The sequence below is a fragment of the Triplophysa rosa genome, linkage group LG24 (genome assembly GCF_024868665.1).
Source record: "Triplophysa rosa linkage group LG24, Trosa_1v2, whole genome shotgun sequence".
Lineage (NCBI taxonomy): Eukaryota > Metazoa > Chordata > Actinopteri > Cypriniformes > Nemacheilidae > Triplophysa > Triplophysa rosa.
Window position 1 is genome coordinate 9423438 of NC_079913.1, and position 22813 is coordinate 9446250.

At 38.4% G+C, this 22813-nt stretch overlaps 1 protein-coding gene across 1 annotated transcript in view; it reads right to left on the bottom strand.

Moving 5' to 3' along the window:
- The window catches only part of cacna2d1a (calcium channel, voltage-dependent, alpha 2/delta subunit 1a), a 64144-nt gene extending 42030 nt beyond the window's left edge, over positions 1 to 22114 (bottom strand). The window contains 3 exon segments of the mRNA XM_057323997.1: positions 8094 to 8210; positions 9357 to 9438; positions 21800 to 22114. Coding sequence (XP_057179980.1) covers positions 8094 to 8210; positions 9357 to 9438; positions 21800 to 21903 — 303 coding nt within the window. The 5' untranslated portion in view covers positions 21904 to 22114.
- Positions 22115 to 22813: the final 699 nt, after the last annotated feature.

The following is a 22813-nucleotide window of genomic DNA, read 5'->3' on the forward strand; positions in this document are numbered from 1 at the left end:
GGCTTGGCAGAGAGAGAAGTGAAATGCAACAGGAGCCATTTTGGCTCAAGTACTGTAAGTCTTTGATTATAGGTTGTTTGCAATCGCGTGGTTTTTATGATGCGCGAAGCGCAGCTGGAGGGCAGCAAGTGATTTTCCTCCATAGGAATTCACTATCACAAACTCAAAGTACCTATGTTTAACGACCTGAACAACGACCACGTAAGCCCAAATTTCTGTCAAATCGTACTGGTAATAAACACTAGCTTCCGTTAAAAGAACGGGCATTTATTATTAAATGGATAAAGTGAAAAAACTTGCGTTAAGCATTTCTTCCCCATTGACGTCTGTTATGAGGAAACAGTTTAACGTACCAAAACAACAACAACGGAAACCCAAAATAAATACATTTGTTTATCACTGATATCACACATAAACATGATAACAGAAAAGTGCATGTTCTCAGTTTGTCACTCCCTTGAGCCATGTTATGTGGTTAAAATGAACTTCTATGAAGTACAATTTTAACGTGAGACTATTATTGTCCCTGGAATAAGTGCTTGTTCTTTTAACAATAGCTACACTGTAAAAAATTTCTGTAGTTTTTACAGCATTATTACTGTAAAATGATCAAATCCTTACTGTAGAACCTGTATGAAATGTGAATAAAGTGTCTGATTACATCTGATCAGTGTGCATATTTCTTTTACATGTGTTACAGCGGTGAGCCTTACAACCTGTCATAGTCTCGGTGCATGAACGTAATGGCCAATCAGAAGTTTAGATGAGTCGCCGCTTGCTTATAAAAACAACAGGTTGCAGATACGATGTAAGTCAGATTCATTTATTATAATGGTTTAATGCAGTCAACTTCATTCATTATAACACGAGATTATAACTGCAGTCATTTACTTTTTCAGTTATGGGTTTTTAAGTTTTGTTTATTCCCAGTTTGAAAAAAAAAAGTTTTCTATGCTACTAAAAGAAACAATGTGAAGATGTATTAATGCAAAAAACAGCAATATCACCCATGAAATATTTGTCTATATACTCAATAAGAATGAACTGTAAGAATGACATGCTAAACAATTTTTAACATATTCTATTATTTCACAATAATCATGATTAAAATATCAATAGTACTATTTAGATAATTTGTAATATTTCAGTCCACTGTAAAGAGTGCCTGTTTCTTATATTTATGGCATGTGATATGCTCCTCTAACTCAGTTTAAAGACAGCATCAGCCTTAAACTTTGTTTTTGTCTATTTTTATCGTTTATCTTTTCATAATGTATACACATGCATTTAAAATTACATTAATCTTTATTGAGTTGTGGTGTAAATACAGTTAAATACAGGTAGTCCGTGTAATAAGCCAGATGCAGCTTCTGCAGAATGAATATCACTGAATATAATGAGTCTATGTCTTTTGTCTTTTACTGCAAGGAAGAAGACTTCAGTCCAGGAGGATGACTCCAGTTCAGGAAAAACATACAGGACCAGAGTCAGTTACAAATAATGATTTTTTCAATGATATATTGTACAGATCTAACAATGTCGTTTTTTTATTATAAACAATGTATATTATATCATTTTAAATGATAAAGAACACAGCATTCTAATACTCTAATTGCAATTACAGAACTGTGATTATTACTGGATTATTACTGTAATAAAGAATTACAGTATTTAATAGTTACTGTGATTAAACCTACAGTCAGCATACTGTGGAATGTTTTACAGCAACTTACTTGCCAATTGCTGCCAGCAAGTTGCTGTAAATTTCACAGTATTCTTTTTACAGTGTAGTGTTTATAACAATTAAGGTTTAATAGAAATTTGTTTATACGTGGTCGTTGTTTCGGTACGTTAAGCTGTTTCATTTAAATGGACTTCTATGGGGGAGAAAAGCTTAAGGCAAGATTTATCACTTTATCCGTTTAATCAGGACTCGATATTTGCAGCTAGTGTTCATGACAAAGTTTGACAGAAATTTGAGCTCATCTGGTCGTTGTTTAGGTAAGTTAAACCTCGTTAAGCGTTTTAGAAAGTCATCCAGCTCGGCTCATCCCAACCACAGATTCAGGTTTACAAACCACTTTCATCTCCGTTTCTCAGTACATAATCAAATTTTCTCCCTTCATGAACATCAACTTTTGCTACACAATAAAAACACCTTTCATGGTTTCATCGATTTGAACAGTCAAAAACTACGCAAAACATAGGTATAGTGAATTCCTATGGCGAAAATCATTTCCTGCCCTCCATCAAGTGCCGTAACGTCATGTGCAGTGTTGGGTGTAACTAGTTACTAAGTAATTAGTTACTGTAATTTAATTACTTTCCCCTTGAAAAAGTAAAGTAAGGGATTACTCTTATTTTTACTTTTTTTAACGGAGATACATTCACTTTTTTGATATGTATATTTATTGTAAATTTGCTGACGTGAGCAACAAAAATTTGTAATTTAATTACAGTTACTTCTGATGTAATTAAACTAAATACTTTGTGTAATATGTGTGTGCAATAGTGGAATTGACATCAAAATTCAGAGTCTAACTTTAAAATCTGTGCTTTAATGTATAATTCTCACATTTGTAATAATTTGGTCAGTTAATAATACTACTTTATGTAGTTTAATATTATTTGATTGAATGAATTAAATAAGCCCTTTCATGTCTATCCTTAAATCACTTAACTAATCAAGGTTGATGTAGGATATAGAAAGTAATTAGTAATAAGTAACTAAATACTTTTTGGAGAGAGTAATTTGTACAGTAATCTAATTACACTATTGAATATGTAATTAGTAACTAGTATTTAATTACTTTTTCAGAGTAACTTACCCAACACTGATCATGTGCAAACAAACTATTGGGGATGCACCTCCTGTTACCATTCCAAACCCAGCGTACAGAAACTGGATTCGGCTAATACAGCATACAGGAGGACAGCACGTAGCCAAGTGATCATATCCCACCACTCCATGCTTAACAACAGATGGTTCAAGTGTGTGTTTGAGCCAAGTTATGCTTAAATATTGGTGACCAAGGTTAGTAAAACCATGCTGTGGAAAGCAGTTAATGCTCCTCTTTAGTAAAAAAAATGCTTATTTAAAGGGAGAGTTCATCCAAATATGAAAATTCTTTCATTATTGACTCAGCCTCATGTTATTACAAACATGTATGACTTAGGCCTAGTCCACACGTACACGGGTATTTTTATAAACAGAGTTTTTCCTTATTCGTAAAAAAAAAAAACAGCGTCCACGACCACACCAAAACGCAAAAACACGCTATAAAGCGCTGTCAAAAGCATGCCAAACCAACAGGTGGCGATATAACCATAAAGCCGAGTTGGCCAATCAGAAGCCTGGAATCTGACGTCAAACAAAGGAGAGCGGCACGCATTCCAACGTCATATGCCAAATCTCTATAAAAATCTTTCTAAAAATCTTAACCCTGGCCAGAGTTTTCAAAAAAGTTTTGTTTCAGTGACCGGGTACTGCGTTTGCATGTGGATAAACGGCCAAACAGCATAGAAAAAGCTGCGGTTTTGAAAATACCCGTGTTCGTGTGGACAGGGCCTTAGTTTGTCTGTAGAACTAAGATATTTGGAAGAACATTGGTAACCAAACAACATTGGACTCCATTGACTTCCATTGTATGGACACATAACCACGGAGACATTTCTCAAAATAGTTTCTGGTGTTCCACAGACATTTACAGACATGAGGGACATATTTTTTATTTGTGGGTGAATTTTGCCTTTTACAAACTAAACGAAGTCTTAAATGTAAAAGTGCACAAACGATTTTTAAGATGATTGGAGAATTGGAGAAAACTCTAAAAATCACACATGATTTTATTTAGAAGACATCTCTCAAACTATGCTCTCATATGCCAAAACACCACTCTGAGACCAAAAGTCTGAGTTTTCAATATAACCGTAAACATTTCTCACCATGTTTTAAAAAAAATGCACTATGAACATCGATTTTAGAGATCGAGAGATGTCCCACAGTACCTAAGGACAAATATGAGACAGTTAATAATTGAATAAAACATAATGAGATCTCCACTTTGTATCCCGAGATATAAAAGAAAAACTGGTATTACAAATACATACAGCCATGCATATATTCTTATAGCAGCCTCTTGATTCTATCTTTGTCTTGTAAATAATTAAAAAGATAAATAACATAAAATATGTAAGAGTGCATTGATGGTTCCTAACGTCCTATTAACGTTCCCTGTGCAGGGTGTTTAAAGTGAACATATTCCTGATAAAGTCCCACAGTGGGTGGACAGCACTGTAATTATTCAGTTCTACATTGGTTCACATTAACTACTGCCAGCTCCCACACTAACTCTTCATCATGTCGTGTGATGTCAGGTTGGGAAGTTTGCAGGATCCTTCCATCATTTATTTCTTACACTGTTTGTTGTTCGAAAAGAAGATTGCAAGCTCAGTTGACATTAGCAACATGCAACCAGCATCATGGCGACCAGCCGCTACTGATGCATCTGGTACCACAACTGCAACTAAATCTACCCTTTTCAGTTAAATGTCTCTCTTTCTATTTTCAATAAGGTTAGTTTTTAATATGCAGTACTGGCGACATCAGATCAGAGTGCTTATGGGTATTGTATATCTGACGTCATACCCTTCCTCCGTCCTTGAATCTCTCAGTCTACCTTATACAATGAGCGACTAATTCCGAACATATCCCAAGGTGCACTTCACATTCCTACAGTCTAATCAGTCAGTCTAGACTTCTACTGAAATTGAGTAAGAATAAGACTCGTGTCGGAGTTGGGAGAATATCTTCATCATTTGTAAATATATCCTGCTATTTTGGGCTATTCCAAGGGAATATATCATCATTTTGTGAATCAGAGAGCAGGTGAATTAAAGAGAAGAAAGCTAGACATGATAAGAATGTGAATGAAACTATAACCAGTAGGGTTTCAAAGGTGATGTATTGTATGGTGTATGTATAGTCTAGGTACTCCGGTGGGAGCAGTTAACTAAAACTGACCTTCCCGATCCATCAAGAGAAAAAGCTGAATAATTCATTGCTTAAACATCAAGGAGGAGTTACGTTAGGGCAGTGATATCAAACACCATCACTGGACCAAAATGAAAGAGAGGTCAGATCAATACTTCGCACGCAAAATATATACAAGATACACATACATTACACTTTGTCATAGAAACATACTTTCAAAATGACATTGCATTAGATTTTACATTTTTAGACAAAGGTAACTTATAGGTTGTCACCTGGTTGTTGCCAAAGCATTGCTATGTGGTCACGAAGGTATTTTAAATTATATTATAGAATGTTACTATGTGGTTGCTAAGGTGTTACTAGCCAGGTTCGAATACAATCACAAACATGCTTAGTCCCTAGTTTCTATAGACCACTTCAGAAAACGCAAACGATGCTGGCCCAACACTGGTCCAGACAGTTTTTAAACACTGCAAAAACAGACTACAGCCAACAGAACATTTATAACTGAATTAAAATGTTAAACGAATATCTTTAAGATTTAATCATATATGTAAGATAAAAAAATGCTTCTGGACTTGTTTACATATTGCAAAGTGGTCTTTATATGCTTAGGTCTCACATTCAGTGCAAGTCAATGGGATTTTTCACTAATTTCATAAAAAAAGATTACTTAGAAAAGCAATACTATAACACTTTCTTCTCAATGATCTGTACGATTTGAGATGGGACATGCAGATTTAATTCTAGAAATGGCAACAGGGATTTTTAGCAATATTGTTTTAGATGATCTGAAGTCTTCGGAGGCTGTTTACACAACTCTGTCAAACTAAACAGAAAAGTGTATGCGTTTAACAGTTTACCTTGAAATTTACACTGCAACGGCATTTTGGGGGATTTTAAAGTGGAAGTTTTTGAAAATTATACCATTATCGTATTTGTGTAAACTACAAAAACTATGTGAAACCACTGTAATGCACAATACTGTGAATATTACACGTATTTTAACAAAGTGACATTGCCAACTACTGGTCTGGTGTGCATAATGCACTGTATTTAATGGAATTACCGTATAATACATACACACACAAACTTTGTTTTAAAGCATAACTTGCTTCACAAACAGGCATCTTAGGCATGCTCCCAAAACAAAGGCTGTTCCCAAAGGAAGACAGCACAGAAGTTGGCCAAAAGTATATACTTCAGATAAGTAAGGCACTTCATCCCTCTGAGAATGCAAACCCAGAATTTAACGAAACAAGGTTATTGAAAAAAAAAACTGTGAAATGTCAAGTATGAATACACTCATACTGTACTGTGTGTCCAAAAATGATTAATCAAAATGTAGTCAAATCTAAAAAATCTTCTTTTATTGATTACATTTCTGTAATTTACATGCTTGTTAAAGTACGGCTCTGATTTTAATATCATAGTAGAATAGTAAATCACAAATGATGTAACATTGTGGAGAGATTAATAAAGTCTGAACAAGAGAGAAGGGGGACACAAAAGAGTAACACAAGCAATTGAAGTTTTAGGCATCAACGTGATTTAAACACTGCCTCCGTCAGCAGCCTGAAACATTCAATTTCCTGGTACATGGCATAACATCCTGATCGCACATCAAGCGACGTCTGTTAACTCACACGGACACTGTAGACATGCTGACGGACAGATCCAAATCAAAGACACCCACTGATCAACTTAAGCAAGCTGTCAATCAATCAATCTAATCCAACCACAATCACGTTTTGCCTCAAGATGACCCAGGCTCAGTTCAAACAGGTCTGAATACATATTGATTAGAATAAGACATAATGTGTGGTCATCCTGTGCAAGAACGATGACTGGAATGTGATAACCGCCATAACGTCTTGTTTACCTCTTGCCAAAAAGCACAAAGATTAACAGCAACAGATTCACATCCCGTTATGCTTTTTATTGGGATATAGCTCATTTTGTTTCATCAATTAGGTAGTCTGTTGTGTAGGTGGCACTGTATAAAGGACATTCTAAACTGGTTTAGAAGAGGACAGTGACCAGGGTGGGCACTATGAGTGAAAGTAGAGACAGTTAGCCAAAAATACACACACACAAATGGACACAGAAGCAAAGAGCCATCCCCCCATTAGAGATCCGATGACCTAATAGCAGTTGTTTCCATCATATGAGGTGTGTTTGACCTGCGATGCTTCCATATCCATTAAAATAAGAGCACTTCATTCAGGCCAATTACACATGATAAGAAGAACCAGCAGAGGAAAGAAGGAAAATAGAGAGAGAGTTAAAGGTCAATACTGTTATTTAGCGTTGTCTGTCAGCGATGTGTTTAATGAGCTCCATAGAGACTGCCTTATACATCACCTGCACTTCACGGGCAATGCTTACAGTACATTTATGCATCTGGCAGACGCTTTTATCCAAAGTGACTTACAGTGCATTTAAGCTACACACTTTATCTGCATGTTCCCTAGGAATCCCTCGCATCTGTGTTGCTAACCAATAATAATCAGTGTGAATTAGCCTTTACTGATGCAATCTGTAACTTTTGTTTGTATATCGCCATCTCTGTTTGAAACAAAATTGCAGACATAACAGACTTAATTATAGTAAATAATTGTTTCACAATATTTACTGTATCTTATCTGCACAAGTTTAAGATTTGAAATTATTATTATAAAAAGTTGAAGGATCCCCTAAGTCTATTTTTCACCTCTTATAGGGGGTCCCTAATGCCTAAACACAATCCCCCCAGACCCCCCTTCAATTCAAGCACTGTTTGGAATGGTATATTCGCTTAGTTTCTAATACTGAGCAGTAACCTAGTACTAGAACATTGTACCTATAGTAAATAGTCTTTAAAGACTTGTATGTGTTACACTACGTCCTATCCAGATGCGAGCTTGATGTTGCAACACATAAGAACGGGTATGGTTTTACCCACCAAGCAACAGTGGATCCTATATTAAAAACATCTTTTAAAAATGTTGTGCCGTTGCGTCTGGCTAAGATATGGTGTAATATGCAAACGTTTCTTTTAAAAGAAATCAAATGTATACTCAAAATGTATGGGTATGGCCACATAATTAGTACTTACTTTTAGAGCTTTGGAGCGATTGTAGAGGAGGGTCTCAATTTCGAGTGCAGCATTTGCCACCAGGTTTGAAGCATTGTTGTTTTTTACAGTGTAGTACCTTCGAAGTTTCAAGAAAACCTTAGACAGACAGAAAGAGAGAGAGATTTTATAAACACTGTAACTTTCTATTGGTTTGTCCTGCTTGTTTAAATGCGTCTCAGAAGCCAGTTAACAGTTAAAAGACAGGAAAGATCAAAACTACTGGTTGAGCCCTGACAGGTAGCATTTATTTTAAAAAGTACATGTAAAGCTAATTAGTCACATAAAAATTAAATCCAGACAGCTATGTGGTGCTTAAAAAATATTAGTGATATATACCCTTTTCATCAAACCACTATGAAAAACTAGCCACTTAACATAAGACATGATTGAATAAAATGAATGAAGAGTGTACAGTATTTGATTATAAAATATGATTCAAAGTCCTCTATGCCAAACTGGTTATTATTCGAAAACAATCATTTTCATTTCAACAGCAAGGAACTCCATCACATTCCACCATAATATATGATATAAGAGGATCTTATGACCCTAATAAGATGACCTCCATTATAGACCCCCACCATGTTAAACAGCAGACAGGAGGCATTGAGGATTAAAGTAACTCAAAAATGAAAAGTCTGTCATCATTTACACGCCCTCTTATCATTTCAAACCTTTATGACTCTCTTCCTTCCGCAGAACACAAAAGACGATATTTTGAAGAAAGTTGGCAACAGGCCCTTATTCACTTCTATTGTATGGACACAAAACCAATGCAAGTGAATGGGAACCAGTTAACAGCATTCTTCAAAATATCCTTTTTTTGTGTGTTCTGCGGAAGAAAGAAAGTCATACAGGTTTGAAATAACAAGAGGGTGAGTAAATTAAGATAAAAAAAATATTTAGGGGTAAACTATCACTTTTATTTTAATTATTTGGCTTTCTCCAGTTGTAAATTGGACTCGTGCTTTCAGAATGGCAAACCTGTTGTAATTTCCAATTTTGTGAAGCTCATAATAGACAATGTTTGGTTGAAAGTGTGTCACAGAAGTGCCATGTAGTAAACAAGTGTTCCTGTTGACCTAATACTGTTGTTGAAACATTACAGCCAAGCATCTTGAATAGCTGCCAAATACCACTAATTCCCATCTACTGTGACTCACCTTCGAAGATGCACTTTTGTGGGCAGCATATAAAATACGTGTATAACATGTGCTAAAAGGCAGATGCATGTGATCTTACCTCTTTGAGAGTGTGTATGCCACTCTCAGCATCGATCAACTGTATCAGCTCCTCCTGCATCTGCTCCGCCCATTTCTTGGTCCTGTGAACACAAGGGACCAATCAGATTTAGGCCAGATTAAAATTCTTTTTAGGCCTAATTTATGTAATCTAGCACAAAAAAAAGAAAATGGTCTTGAGATTGACATGAATTGCACACTAAAACTTATTGGGTGAGACTGTTTAAACATGCTTTGGAAACTTCACAACTTGCGTGCACGTTAGTGGGTATAAACATGTTCCTGACAGATTTTACACATGCTGTGTGATTTGCGGTTGGAAACTGAGAACAGCTGTTTTGCACGTTCAGCGATTTTAAGCAGACCCATAGACAAACTTGATACAGATGCTCTTTATTCTTCTTCATACATGGTCGTAAGTGGAAATGACCCATTTTAAAGAGATAGCTCACCCAAAAATGAAAATTCTCTCGTTTTCTCACCCTCATGTCATTACAAACCTGTATGATTTTCTTTCTTCTGCAGAACACAAAAGAAAATATTTTAACGAAACCAAACAACATGGCCCCCCATTGAATTCCTTTGTATGGACACAAAACCAGTGAGACATTTCTCAAAATATCTTCTTGTGTTCCACGGAAGAAAGAGTCATTTACAGGTTTTGAATGACATGAGTCTGAATAAACAATGACAGAATTTTCATTTTTGGGTGAACTGTCCCTTTCAAAAAGATCCATTGTGCTTCATGCCCACCTTAGAGTCAGTTATACGAGCCTTAAAGCCATTGCACATCGAGTTCGAAATTTGCTTCCGAAATTTCTCACGTTAAAAAATAAATACGACCTCAAATTGTGTCGATCAAATTTACACACTGCCTCCGATATTTTCGTCCGTCATAAAAAGATTCGGACTAGTTTCAATTTTCTGCGTTTTCCGCATCCGTAGCAAGCATTTTGAGAGGCGTTTTGACAATCCAGAGACACCGTACAAAGGAGCGCCAAATACGAAAAAACGCATACGTAAATTTCGCAAAGACCAAAGAAACTTCAGATATTATCTTGCCTCACACTCATATAACGCAGCAGTATCTCTTACTGTACATCAGCGTTTACTCATTCTTTGACCCCGCCCAGAGTCTCAGATTAGCCCACTGCTGACCAACCATCTGCTGTTTAAAATACCCAACATCGCTCTAAAACTGATGAGCAGACAACATGCCGAGCACCTCCATCTTAGGGCACTACGGCCTTATAGAAACCCTTTAAAGCAAAGCAGGAGGTACAAAGAGACAAAGAGAGGTTTTAAGGGTGGGCTACGGGTGCCACATACATTAAGTGAACCCTGTATCTGAGTGCTTATCTTGTCATCATCATCGTGAATCTCATGCGTGTGACTCAAAGCCAGAAAATATCCCTCTTTTCGGAGGGTAATGAGTCTGGGGAGAGCCTGTAACGGAAATGATTTCTAATAAAAAAAAGTGTAATTTGAGAAGACGAGACATGTGTGGAATGGCAGTATATTTAGCCATGAGCACCAACTGGTACAGGCATACAGCATTTCTGACATATGAAAGAATGATAATGCCGGGATCTACAGTATATCACATTCTTATTGAGAGGCAGAAGATTTAGACAGAGATATTGATGAGATGTGTTTTTCTTTTCTTATGTGAAGCTTTATGCCGAACAAAGTTGTCTCCGACACTCTTGAGACCTATTGAGATGAATCATCAAATCATTTTTATGGCTCATAAGTGGCGAAACATTGTTCCTTCAAAACCCAACCAAGACATGAAATGTCTGCCAGCCCCTTTTAATTTAGAGAAATGTTTTTTAATATTACAATAGCAGTACATCATACAAGAAATCACATACGGTCACCATAATGTGATCATAACCATCACAGAGACAGAAACACAGAGCACACAAATGTTCAGCTCAAGCTTGGGGAAAATGGATGTGATGACGGAAACTTGGAGTGGTAAATGGAAAATTGAAATAAGAGCCCCTTTGATCCCTCCCCTAAACAAATCCTCTGGAGAAAGGGAAGCCGGGGCAATCCAGCGGCCTGTAAAACATTATATAAATACACATGGGTTGGCTCATTCAAGACTCCAAACTTCATTTTCTTTGTGTAATTGTCAGTTAGTATAAGATACGTTTGAAAACTGCATTAGGAACGGGTTGAAACAATTTGTTTCCATGAAGTTTGCTTAGAGGGAAACTACTTAGCTTAGTGGGTGATAGAATGTTGTTGACAGCATTTTGCACTCTGAGATAAGCATTCTCTGATTGGCTGTTACACCGTGTCTACACCGGACGCGACTGGCGAGACACGACAAAAGACATTAGAAACGCATTAGAACCCATTATAATTTAAAATTTTGTCCACACTGGATGGTGTGACGCGACAAACCCATTAAGAACAAGCAGGTTGTCATGTCGCGTCGCGCCTGTCGTGTCCGGTGTAGACACGGTGTTAATGTGCAGCGTTGGGAATTATTTCACTTTCAGTGTGGATGGATAAAATAGTCTGTAAAAACTATTTGGGTTTTTTTGTTGGTTTAGCTAAAAAAAAGGTTGCCTTAAAACTGTAAGTTAATTCAATATAAAAATATTAGTTAACTTAATTAATTTCTTGTTGAGTTGACTAATATTTTTTAAGTTGAATTAACAACAACCGGGCAACTTTAATTAAGGGAACCGGGTAACTTATTTTTTTGAGTTTGGGCCAACAATTTTTCTGACAGGGATAGACATTAAGCATTGTCATGTGGTTGCACTTCGCCAAGTAAATTTGTCATTCACTTGTCCGAGTAAAAAAATGACTTGTCCAAAGATAAAAAAAAAACATGATATTTCAATTGAATTATAATTTAATATAATCAATATAATTGTTTTGGATTTAGATTTGTTTCTAAGCATTTTAACTAGTGTCCGCTCTGGCCGCCTGAATTTGGTTATAGGCCTACTCTCTGTGACTGCTATAAAACAAAGGCAAGCAGTAATTATTATTAGTGTTAAGGCTGTAAGTTAACTTTTTTTGCACATAGCACTTGTGCTAGAGAGGTTTAAAGTTTGGTAGCACAGGCCAAACAGTAGTAGTCATCATTAAAAAAAATATGCAAGTGCAGTTCATCATGAATATGTAGGTAACTGACAAAAGACATTAATGTTACATACAGATGGATAAATTAGGGCCATATCATTTTTAGATTACGTAAATTTGTTTTAATTTTTCTAAGTTCTGTGTTTTTCCTTTTTAACTATACAATAGTGGTATATTTGTCCACATAAATTACTGTAGTATACAGGTACTATAGTATTTACTATAGTAAACTGCAGTAAAATTCTTAGATACAATAGTGTTTTTGAACTTTACAAAGGCACTACAATTTTCAATAGCAAATACTATAGTAAGTACATTACAGTATTTTTTGTCTGAGTGTTCAATTTAACGGGACTTTTATTTTGATGGGTCTTCGGGAAGACGCTTAAGTTTTGTGTGTTTGCCGATAGCTTCACTCAAACAGTAAAACACTAGTAAAATAAACTCTCAGAGCAACTCTGGAGATGAAGTTCATGTGTTCATATCCTCATACAGTGCAGATGCAAAATCCTCGACCATCACTCGTGTTGTATGTTAAACTGCGCACATAATTCACTCAGACACGCAGAACAGCCAGATGACATATTTAAATAACAGGATTCCGCGTCCGCATCTAGTTAACATGGACTCAGTGCGGTGCGCCATTGATTATTGTCACACACAAACAAGCACGACAAACGCACTTCACACAAACACGCTGCTCTGTCTAATGCACATATTCTTATTATTCTACATTTTTGTCGCACTGTTGTTGGTTTGTTTTCAAGTTACTTGTCCGGTCGGGCAAGTAAAATTCTCTCTCACTTTGCCCATACAACACATTCACAAGCGTTAATGTCGAGCCCTGCAGTGTAAAAACAGTTTGTTGATAAAAAAATGTCTGCCATATATTGTCGTTAGCCTTACTGTTGGAGCCTGTGGAGCGACATGGGGGTTGTTAAAATGTAAGCCAAATGACCTCTTAGTGGAAATTTAGAGCATCAAAGGGCTCCACAACAACAGGTTACAGGTCAGAGGTCGAAGCAACAGGTGCCACTTGTGTACAGTAAAGCACAAGCATCAAGTGGTAAGACAAAAACACATTTGCTGTAGAAGAAAACAAAAAGGCAATCGGAGGGTAACAGATAGTGGGAACAAATAACACACACAGTGTCAACATCCTGTCAGATAAGGCATGACGCCTGAACAACCAAATATTAGACGCAGCACACAATGTATCCAGCCAATCAGAGTAAGTGATACATCGAGCAGCCTTTAAATAGACTACATGAGTCAGATTTAGAGCCCCGCATCTCGACCTCTGGCTTCAGTACCCATCAACTCTATAAAAACACACACGGATAAACACAAATCACAGCCCAGTGTTCATCACTGTTCTGTTTTCTCCACTTCATCTCCTTTATCTTAATTCAGTTCAGTGAGTTCAGTTTCCTTATTACGGCCAGCAGACCAACCACACTGGGCAGTATGACTGTGCAGTACATAGTGTGCAACCGCAGAGATGTTTCAGCTCAGATTTTCTATATATCATTTAAACAGCGGTCGATATTTTTATATGGCAATCTGCTGGAAGGTCTCGATAATGTTGTTTACACATTATAGCAACAAACCATACAAATTTAGTCTAAGAGAAGAATGTGCCAAGACAAGGAATAGCTTAAGGGGTGTCTGTTGGGAACAACATGAAGCTTATCTGTTTGTGAAAGTATATTTGCGAAGACTTATTATTCATTTGTCATGAAATATGCTTTTATTTAAGGATGCAAACCAAAAGAAAGCAGAAAAAAATTAATTTGATGAAATATATGATACTTTTTATATTTGTTTTAGTCACCAAATTTGATTATCATTGTGACGAGGGAGGCGTGACGAGAGCCGAGGGAGGAGGAAGCGAGGCCGGGACGCGATTGATAATGAGTGTCAGCTGGGCGTCATTCCGGCCTCGTATCTCTCACGGAGGACAGCGGAAGCATAAAAGGACGAACAGCAGGAGAATACGGCGAGAGAGGACCGGGCCCGGACATTATTTAAGTCTTGTTTATGTTTGTGTTGCCGGCAGTCGTCCGCGAGGGGCTGCCGGCTTGTTAATTTTGTATTTTTGTGTATTTATTTTTGATTAAATGTTTTGAATGTTCGCCGGTTCCTGCCTCCTTCCTTCCCTTTTATTGAGCTTTGCTACAGTGGTGCCGAAACCCGGGAGGAAGGAGGGACATGCTGTCGAAGAGCCCTCGCCCCGAGGGGTCTCGCGGTGCTGCGGAGTCGGGCAGCGCGGACGAAGGATGTCTGCCAACGGCTGCCCGAGGCGGTGGTGCTGAAGCAAGTACACTTCGGCTGGGACAAAGAGCTCGCTGCCGTGTGCCTGGGTCGAGGTGGGGTGGCTGCCATCCGAAAGGGAGCGGAGAGGTCAGCCCCGCTTGCCGTGGGCCGGAACCTGCTGCCATCCGCCAGAAAGGGGAGGAGCAGGAAGCGGGGAACCTGCTACCGGCTGCCCGCAGTTGGAGGAGCCACCGCCGGCCGCCAGGACACTAGGGCCTCGCTGCCGCGCCCCTGGGTCGAGGAGGGATGGTCCGGGATGGAACGGAGGAGTCAGCCCCGTTTGCCGTGGGCTGGAGCCTGCTGCCGTCCGCCGGAAAGGGGAGAAGCAGGAAGTGGGGGACTCGCTTGTAAAAACGCTGTATTTTCTACATACCGTGCATGTTTGGGCAGTCGTGGCCTAATGGTTAGAGAGTCGTACTCATGACCAGAAGGTTGCCGGTTCAATCCTCAGGGCCGGCGGGTAACGACTGAGGTGCCCTTGAGCAAGGCACCTTACCCCTACTTGCTCCCCGGGCGCTGCAGTGATAGCTGCCCACTGCTCCGGGTGTATGTGTGTTCACCACTTGCTGTGCGTGTGTTCACTACTCTCTGGATGGGTTAAATGCAGAGGTCACATTTCGGGTATGGGTCACCATACTTGACAAATGGGTCACTTCACTTCACTTCACTTCATGTTTGTATCTCCTCTTTGCCCCGCTTCTCTGAAACGCACAGATTTTTTACAAAGCTCATCGCTCTGAAAAGCGAGGTGTGCTATGATTGGCCAGTTAACCAGTGCGTAGTGATTGGTCGAATACTGCAAATGTGTGAGGGAAATGTAACGCCTCTTACCATATTTGGAACATCAGGTTCCAAAGCAGTAGTACTGACAGGTTACTTGCGTATACATTTCGGCGATCTTAGTCAAATCATACCACGAACTGACGTAGATTTGTGTGGGTGTGGTTACACGGGACGTTTCAGGCAGGTCTGGGTGAGCATTCGCATTTAGATAGAATGCATCTTTTGTTCTGACACTTTCATTTTTGCACTTTTACGTGTCTAATACATGCATGGGCAACTTATAACACACCAAAGACACAGAAAAACACGTGTTCACGCCATATGACCCCTTTAAATGAATTTCCATAAATAACTATATTGCGATATTTACAATTATTCAAGACATTGTGAAACTGTCCACCTTTACTTCTACTCCATTAAGAATTACACATTTTCTCAGGACAAGAAAACTTCATATATCTATTGTTAAACTAACAAACACTATAAAAATGTTTCAAGGGGTTTTTACAAAGGAATCAATGCTTGTTGGACTCAGGTACTGTATTAACATTTTACCTTTAATTTGCTGTTAAACTTCTTTAGACTCTGTCATTAGATTTCAATACAAAAATCCTAAAGTTGTATGCTACAGAACAACTGTATGCTGCTATGAGGATGCACTTTATACGGTTACAAACCAAACAAACCCCACTCCTGGGTCGTCACGTCAGTGTCTGAAACTGACATGAACTGAAACAATCACAGCTTGATTCAGTCTCTAGACTTGATATTATCAAGTAGCTACAAAGGTAAAATAAATGGAAAACAGCTTGAAATTTCTACAGCAAGTGGAAACCAGAGGTGTGAAGTACTTCAGTATACTTCAGTACGGCAGCCCTAAACGAACAAACTGCTCTACAGAGCACATTTTGTAAACATGTTATCTGCTTCGAAAATGCGAAAACGCGATGACATCTTTGTCCTATGAGAAGCACCATAGTGCGTGAGCCATTGGTTGCAATTCGCAACCTCACCACTAGATGCCGCTAAAATCTCCACATTGCTTCTTTAAATGAAATGCTTAAATGAAACAAAACTGAGATGTTCAGAAATGCACCCAAACAGCCAAAATTAAGAACACCGGGAGATGTTGAGTGGGGTGCTGTGACCCACCTGCAACCCAAACTGTGCTGGCATGCTATATTCAGCACAGTACCATTACAGCCATTTAAAACCTCTCAATGCTGCTGTGCTCAAGTGGGAGGGGCTGGGCACCAGACAAAGTCACGGTGACATTGTGAACGCCCAGGAATGTTCTCCTAATACAGTCTGCTGTATTATTAGAAACTGTTAAAACTGAGCTGGATTGCTTAGATGTGCTTTCAGGCCCTCATTTACAGTATGTAGGCCAGTATGTGTAAGTGAGTTATCACAGCAATTCAGGTTGATTGTGTAGCTCTGCCAGCAAAATATTGAAGAAGAGAATTTCACGGAAATACTATGAAAAAGAAATGAATGAATGAAACCATGAAGGTAAAAAGAAACATTTTGTATGATGGGATGTTCTGTCTGAGCCTGTCTTGTAAAACATGCAAAATCCATTTCTTTCTCTTTCTGCCTGAGTTTAACTCAGGTGCTCATATTGAAATTCCTTACTAAAACGGATTTGTGTCCGAATAAATCGCTATATCTGTGCCAGAAATCCAAATATGCTCTTTGTGCATTCCACAATAGCACCAAAAAGTGTGTGTGTGTGTGTGTGTGTCCATCAAGGAAAGTGTAGGATTTCTTTACACATTAGTAATCTCCTCTGGCATTCTTGCCTGTCTCCACAAATATCTCTCTCGTTCTTTCTGTCTCTCTTTTTGTCCTTCCTTCACTGATGGTTAGGACATCTGTCTATCTCACCAGCAATTGTCTCGCCAAAAGACGTCTAAGCTGCACGTGTACGTTTAGTCCAATGCACCAAGTTCAAAAGGGTTAAACATAAACATATCGTACTCTAATTCAGACCTAACCCTAAAAAAGTACCTTTGGCTAAACAGAAAGACACATTGCAAATCAAATCAGCTAATAGCGTGGCAGCATCTGCTAAAGTTCACATTTAGCATCAGGGAAGAAAGTTGCCAAACTGCATTATTTTCAGAAAAAAAAATCACTAAAATAACTTGCAAAACCGCGGATCTACTGGGATTTTAAAACACAACAATCTGTAAGAAAATGGTCTACAAACCGGATAAAACGTCAAGTGAACAGGAGTTCTCTAGGCATATGCCATGATGCCAGAGGACACGGGGGAATGGCCAAATGGCCAAACTCCACTCCACTTGAATCACACAGTATGAAACTCATGTGTAATATCTCTGATGCAATACTAATGAGCCACAGGACATCAATATTTGTCTCTCTGTCTCCTTTCTAAAGCCACAAGCTGTTAGAAAAAGTGCATTGATCTGTTATTTTGAGTATAATGGATTCACTCTTTAGCACACATGTGCAAGGATTCTGGGATATGGGCCCACGTTTCCATTAGCACTTGTGGAAACAGAACACTAACTGTAAATGCAAACAATATTAACTGTTTGGCTTTCTCCACCTGTGAAGTTCTGCACTGTACAATCCTAATAGTGTTAGCGGTGGAAAGCAGATGTGCTTCCTGTAAAGAAAGTGCACGGGCATTTAACCAGCCAAGCAGATGCAAGCAATTTAGATTCCAGTTAGCTTGAGGAAACACGAGAAGAATGTAACGATTCTAGAAAGATCCTCCATTTGGTGTAGAATAATGCGCCAGGATGAAACCAATTGCTTGAATCCCTGAGATTCCATTAGTTGGGGTCTTGTGCAGATAAATAAATGAATGCAATACATCATGCATACTTTGTAATGACACAAAAAATGACCTACAACGTCAACATATTTATTATTATTATTATAGTTGTATTATTAATTTGTAACCTCGCCACAACATGCCGCTAAAATCTCCACATTGCTCCTTTAAATGAAATGCTTAAATGAAACAAAACCGAGATCTTCAAAAATGCTCCTGAGCAACCTCAACAACGCAGTTCAAAATAGGAGCAAATACTGACATATGCAACAACAGTAAACAGTAAACATTAACTGTGGTTAATGTTATCAAATCAACACGTGTAATGTAATGTAAAGCAAATGTTCTTTTAACATTATTTTGTAAAATCTTTAGATGGGAATTGGAACAGGGAAAGAGTAACAATACTTTATGGTTGTGTGTCAAAAATCCATTTGAGCTCATCCAAAGACGTTGTCTTTTGGGAAAAATCCAATGTAAGGACATAAAATTATAGAAAAATTATATTAAAACGAACAATAAAAGTTTGAATTCAGATGTACAGTAGGGTTAGGGTATGTGTTAAGTTAGTAGTATCTACAATTAGATGCATTCGGTAAAGTGGTTTTGTCTCCATTTTTCAGGGGGAAAAAAATATCATTACATCAACATAAAAACAATTAAACTCCCCACTGTAACCCAATCTTAATAAAGAAGCAATAATATTGACTTCTTCCAGCGACCTACACAAGAATATTCATTGGAAAGACAGAGACATTCTGGACCATTACTGTTCGCCCTGAATATGACTGCGTTTTTAAGTATGCCTTTGTATTTGAGTGACAGAAATAACTCCCAGCTGTTTTCAAAGGGCTCAGAAAATAAACCTACAATAATGGCTCCCTGCTTTGAACTACACGAACTACACAACGGAGTATAACATAATACGCTACCTTAGGATCATCTATTATACAGAACCAAGAAGATCCACAACTCAGAGGTTTAAGTCCAAAGATAGCATCTGCGAGCTGGCTGATTTCCACAGGGTGCCCCTTCGGAGATGGGAAGAATAAGCCTAGTAACGGGAAAGGCCTGTGCTGAACTACTTAGTGTTCAATTTGATTATGTTAGCAGTCAAAGTGGAACACAGACGACAGAGATTCTCACACTTACAGCATTTGAATCTATGCTGAGGCCCTGAAACATGAGACAGGCTCCAGGTCCAAACACATCACAGGCTCAAATGATACAGAATTCACGCTGTAAATCACACTCAATGACTCCGTCTTAAATGGCAACATCAGCCCTTGCGGTCCGCCACTGAGTCACACTTTGCCGCAAGGCATGTTGGGTAACAGTTTGTTATGGCTGAACCATTAAATGCTCATCAAAAGGGCGAACCGAGGGTGCAAAGCGGCCCTCCGAAACCTCACAAGACAAGTGTGACACCCTATGGCCTCTTGGACTTCACAGACACGGGCTGGCGAGCCAAGACCACACCAAGTACCCCATTTGGGACAGGACCAACGTTTTTACAATATGACAATAGTACAATATGATGCAAAAAAGTCTATGTTTGAAGATGAAACGCAGGAAAACAAGAGATGAAGAGGAAGACAGGTGCCAAACCGAAGCTGACGAATAACAGCAAATAAGCACAGATGTGCTACCTGCACTGAGAAGCTTTCAGAGACAGAACGGATGACGTCAGACTCGGATCTGAGGACAATAATCATCTGCCTCACAGAACAGCTAGAGCCAGAAGACAGTCGTAAGAGGTGTGGGGTGATTGGAGAGAGAAAGAGGAGCGCAGTCATGGAACATCTGAAGCAGACAGGCTCTGGCATTAGGAGGTTAGGGTCCGGGCACGAAGACGCAGTCACACAGATCAGTGCCAGGGAAGGAGAAGGGCTCAGAGAAGCATGAGGCGAGGCAGAGGGGGAACAAGAAGAACACAGGACACTAATAGAGACAAATGTACGAGGCATTTAATTGGAGGACATTTGTAAATGCTAAAATTAAACACTTAATAGATGCTTCTTTTAAAGTCAATATAAAACAGCAGCCTTGCTTTTTTCTTTTAATGTATTGATGAAATAAGGTTTTCGACTACAAAAAAAATATTTAAGAAGTGGGTTTTTCGTCAAGAAATGACGGCTAAAAGTAAAAAGTGAAGGGGTCCAAAAAGTAAGTAACACTTGTAATGTTGGTTAAAAAAAAATGTCCGTTTCGATTTCACGTTGACTTTAACTTCAGGTAAAGCATTCCTAAACGTAACAATGCACATCACAACGACAGATAAAACACAGGCATGAGGACATCAGACTGTCATTTATATATTTCTCTTGTCCGTGAATACGATTGGTTGCTTTTGACAGTTGATTGTTTCTATGCCTTGAGCTGTCCTCGTATTGATTCTGTCAAATGGAGGTCTTACATCACCTTGAAGATGTGGTGAAGCACACCAAACACAAGACTAAACTTTTTCAACTTTTGCCAGAAAATGAGTCTGCAAAATTGAGTATTTGTAAGATTGCATACATCTCTTAGTGGGCAGATGATAGATGTTACATGCCTTAGATACATATAGTGCAGAAAACCCATAGAAAAATAACCATGACTTTAGTCATTAGTTGTCTGGTTGTTTGCAGTATAACCAGTGTAGCTCAACCATGGTGTTTGTAATAAAACTTTGGTATTACACATGGTAAATAATATTCACTTTTTTAGTGTAATAAAACCATAGTTTATACTGCTAAAGGATCATTCAGTTTATTTGTTTAAAACAAGCCACTAAATAAATAATAAATAGCCTAACTAAACCAGGCAAAAAAGCCAATGTTATTTTAAAACAGCAAGTAATAAAAAGGCGCTTTGATGTGTGTCACATGTTGAGTTTGAAATAATACAGACAGGTGACACGCTCCGTTCAACTAAAAATAACTCACGGGTCATAGGGGGTGCGTCCACCCAGTGACATTTGTCTGCTTCTACAAGTGGTATTATAAAACACGAGAACGTGCAGTAAGCTTAAATAATTATATTTGCTTAGATTTGGAAAAGTTTTCACTCGGTCGTGCGTAAAAGTTCTGCGCAAAGAGACGCGACGCGCATTGACACTGACTAAATGAAATAGCTAAATGACTGACACGCGTTCACCATTAGAGAATGTGAGAAGGTCAAGTTTATCCAACACACCTCTATAGTTGAAATAGTTAAAGTGTTTTGTTAATTATACTTTTCGTTTCTGGTCTTATTAAAACTTAAGCATACTGTTGTATAGCTTGCGTTATTAGAAACCCAGAAACGCGAGGCGCAAGACCGATTTAAACGGAACGGGTCTCGAGACGCAACTTGTGGAGAACATCGCCTTTCACAATCTACAACTACAGAAGAGATGAATAACAATGTCAACAACGTTAGCAAACATACGTTTTACGCTTTCTACTTACAGTACAGAGTCTGGAAACTGTGTTGTGTTTCCATAGCTGAATAAAGACACAAATAGAAGAAGAGCCGCGGAGAATCTCAGCGTGTCCATTATTCTGAGTGACATATCGAACACGCGCGTTTCTCCCACTAAAATCCACTAAAAACCTTCTAAAGAAGTCAAGCAGCCGCCATCAGAAATACTTCCACAAACAAATCACAGATGCTTCTGGTCCCTTGGACTCTTCTGGAGTGTTTCTTGGTTAAATTTGTTCAAACGTTATCCCCAGAGCTGTGGGGAATCCTGAGTGGGGTGTTTCCGTATGTCTGCACTTTAAAGAGTCTGTTTTAGACTGCGCTCAGATCAGTTTCCACACGCCTCCCACCCCATCTGCAAGCGATCATCATCACGCGTTCAGCTCCATACAAGGAGCTCGAACCGCCCGCCTTATAGACGACATGAATGAGCTAATATTTAATAGTTAAAATATCAAAAATGTAAATATAACAATGTGAGGGTTATTATTAGATTGAAAGCAAATTAGTCAATTTCATGTGGGAAATTACAAGGAGTGCATTAATGACCAGAAAGAAATGGACAAAATGCTCCAAGGCCTGGTTTTTAAAAAGTCACCAAACTTGATGTCAACATATACAGCCCTTTATTTGAACTTTTTGCAAGTTACAAATCTGATTAGTTAAAAGAAATAAATAAAATCACAGCATTATGTACAGTACCACAAAAACCGCACGGTACCCCATACAAATCGTAAAATATCACAACCTTTGAGTTAAGTAAGCGACAGACAGATCTGATATAAATTCTTGGTTTCTGTGCACAAGTGTGTTCAAATGTCTAAAAGAAAAATATTTAATCTCAATATAAATAGATTTTAATAACCTTTTACAGGTAAGATTGCTCTCTAAGGTTATGATTTATGTGTTATGAAAGGATATGCAGTGTTTGCTGTCTGGAAGAATACAGCCGAGCGGAGGGTGAGCTCACCAGAGCGACGCATTTACAGATCAAATAAGCA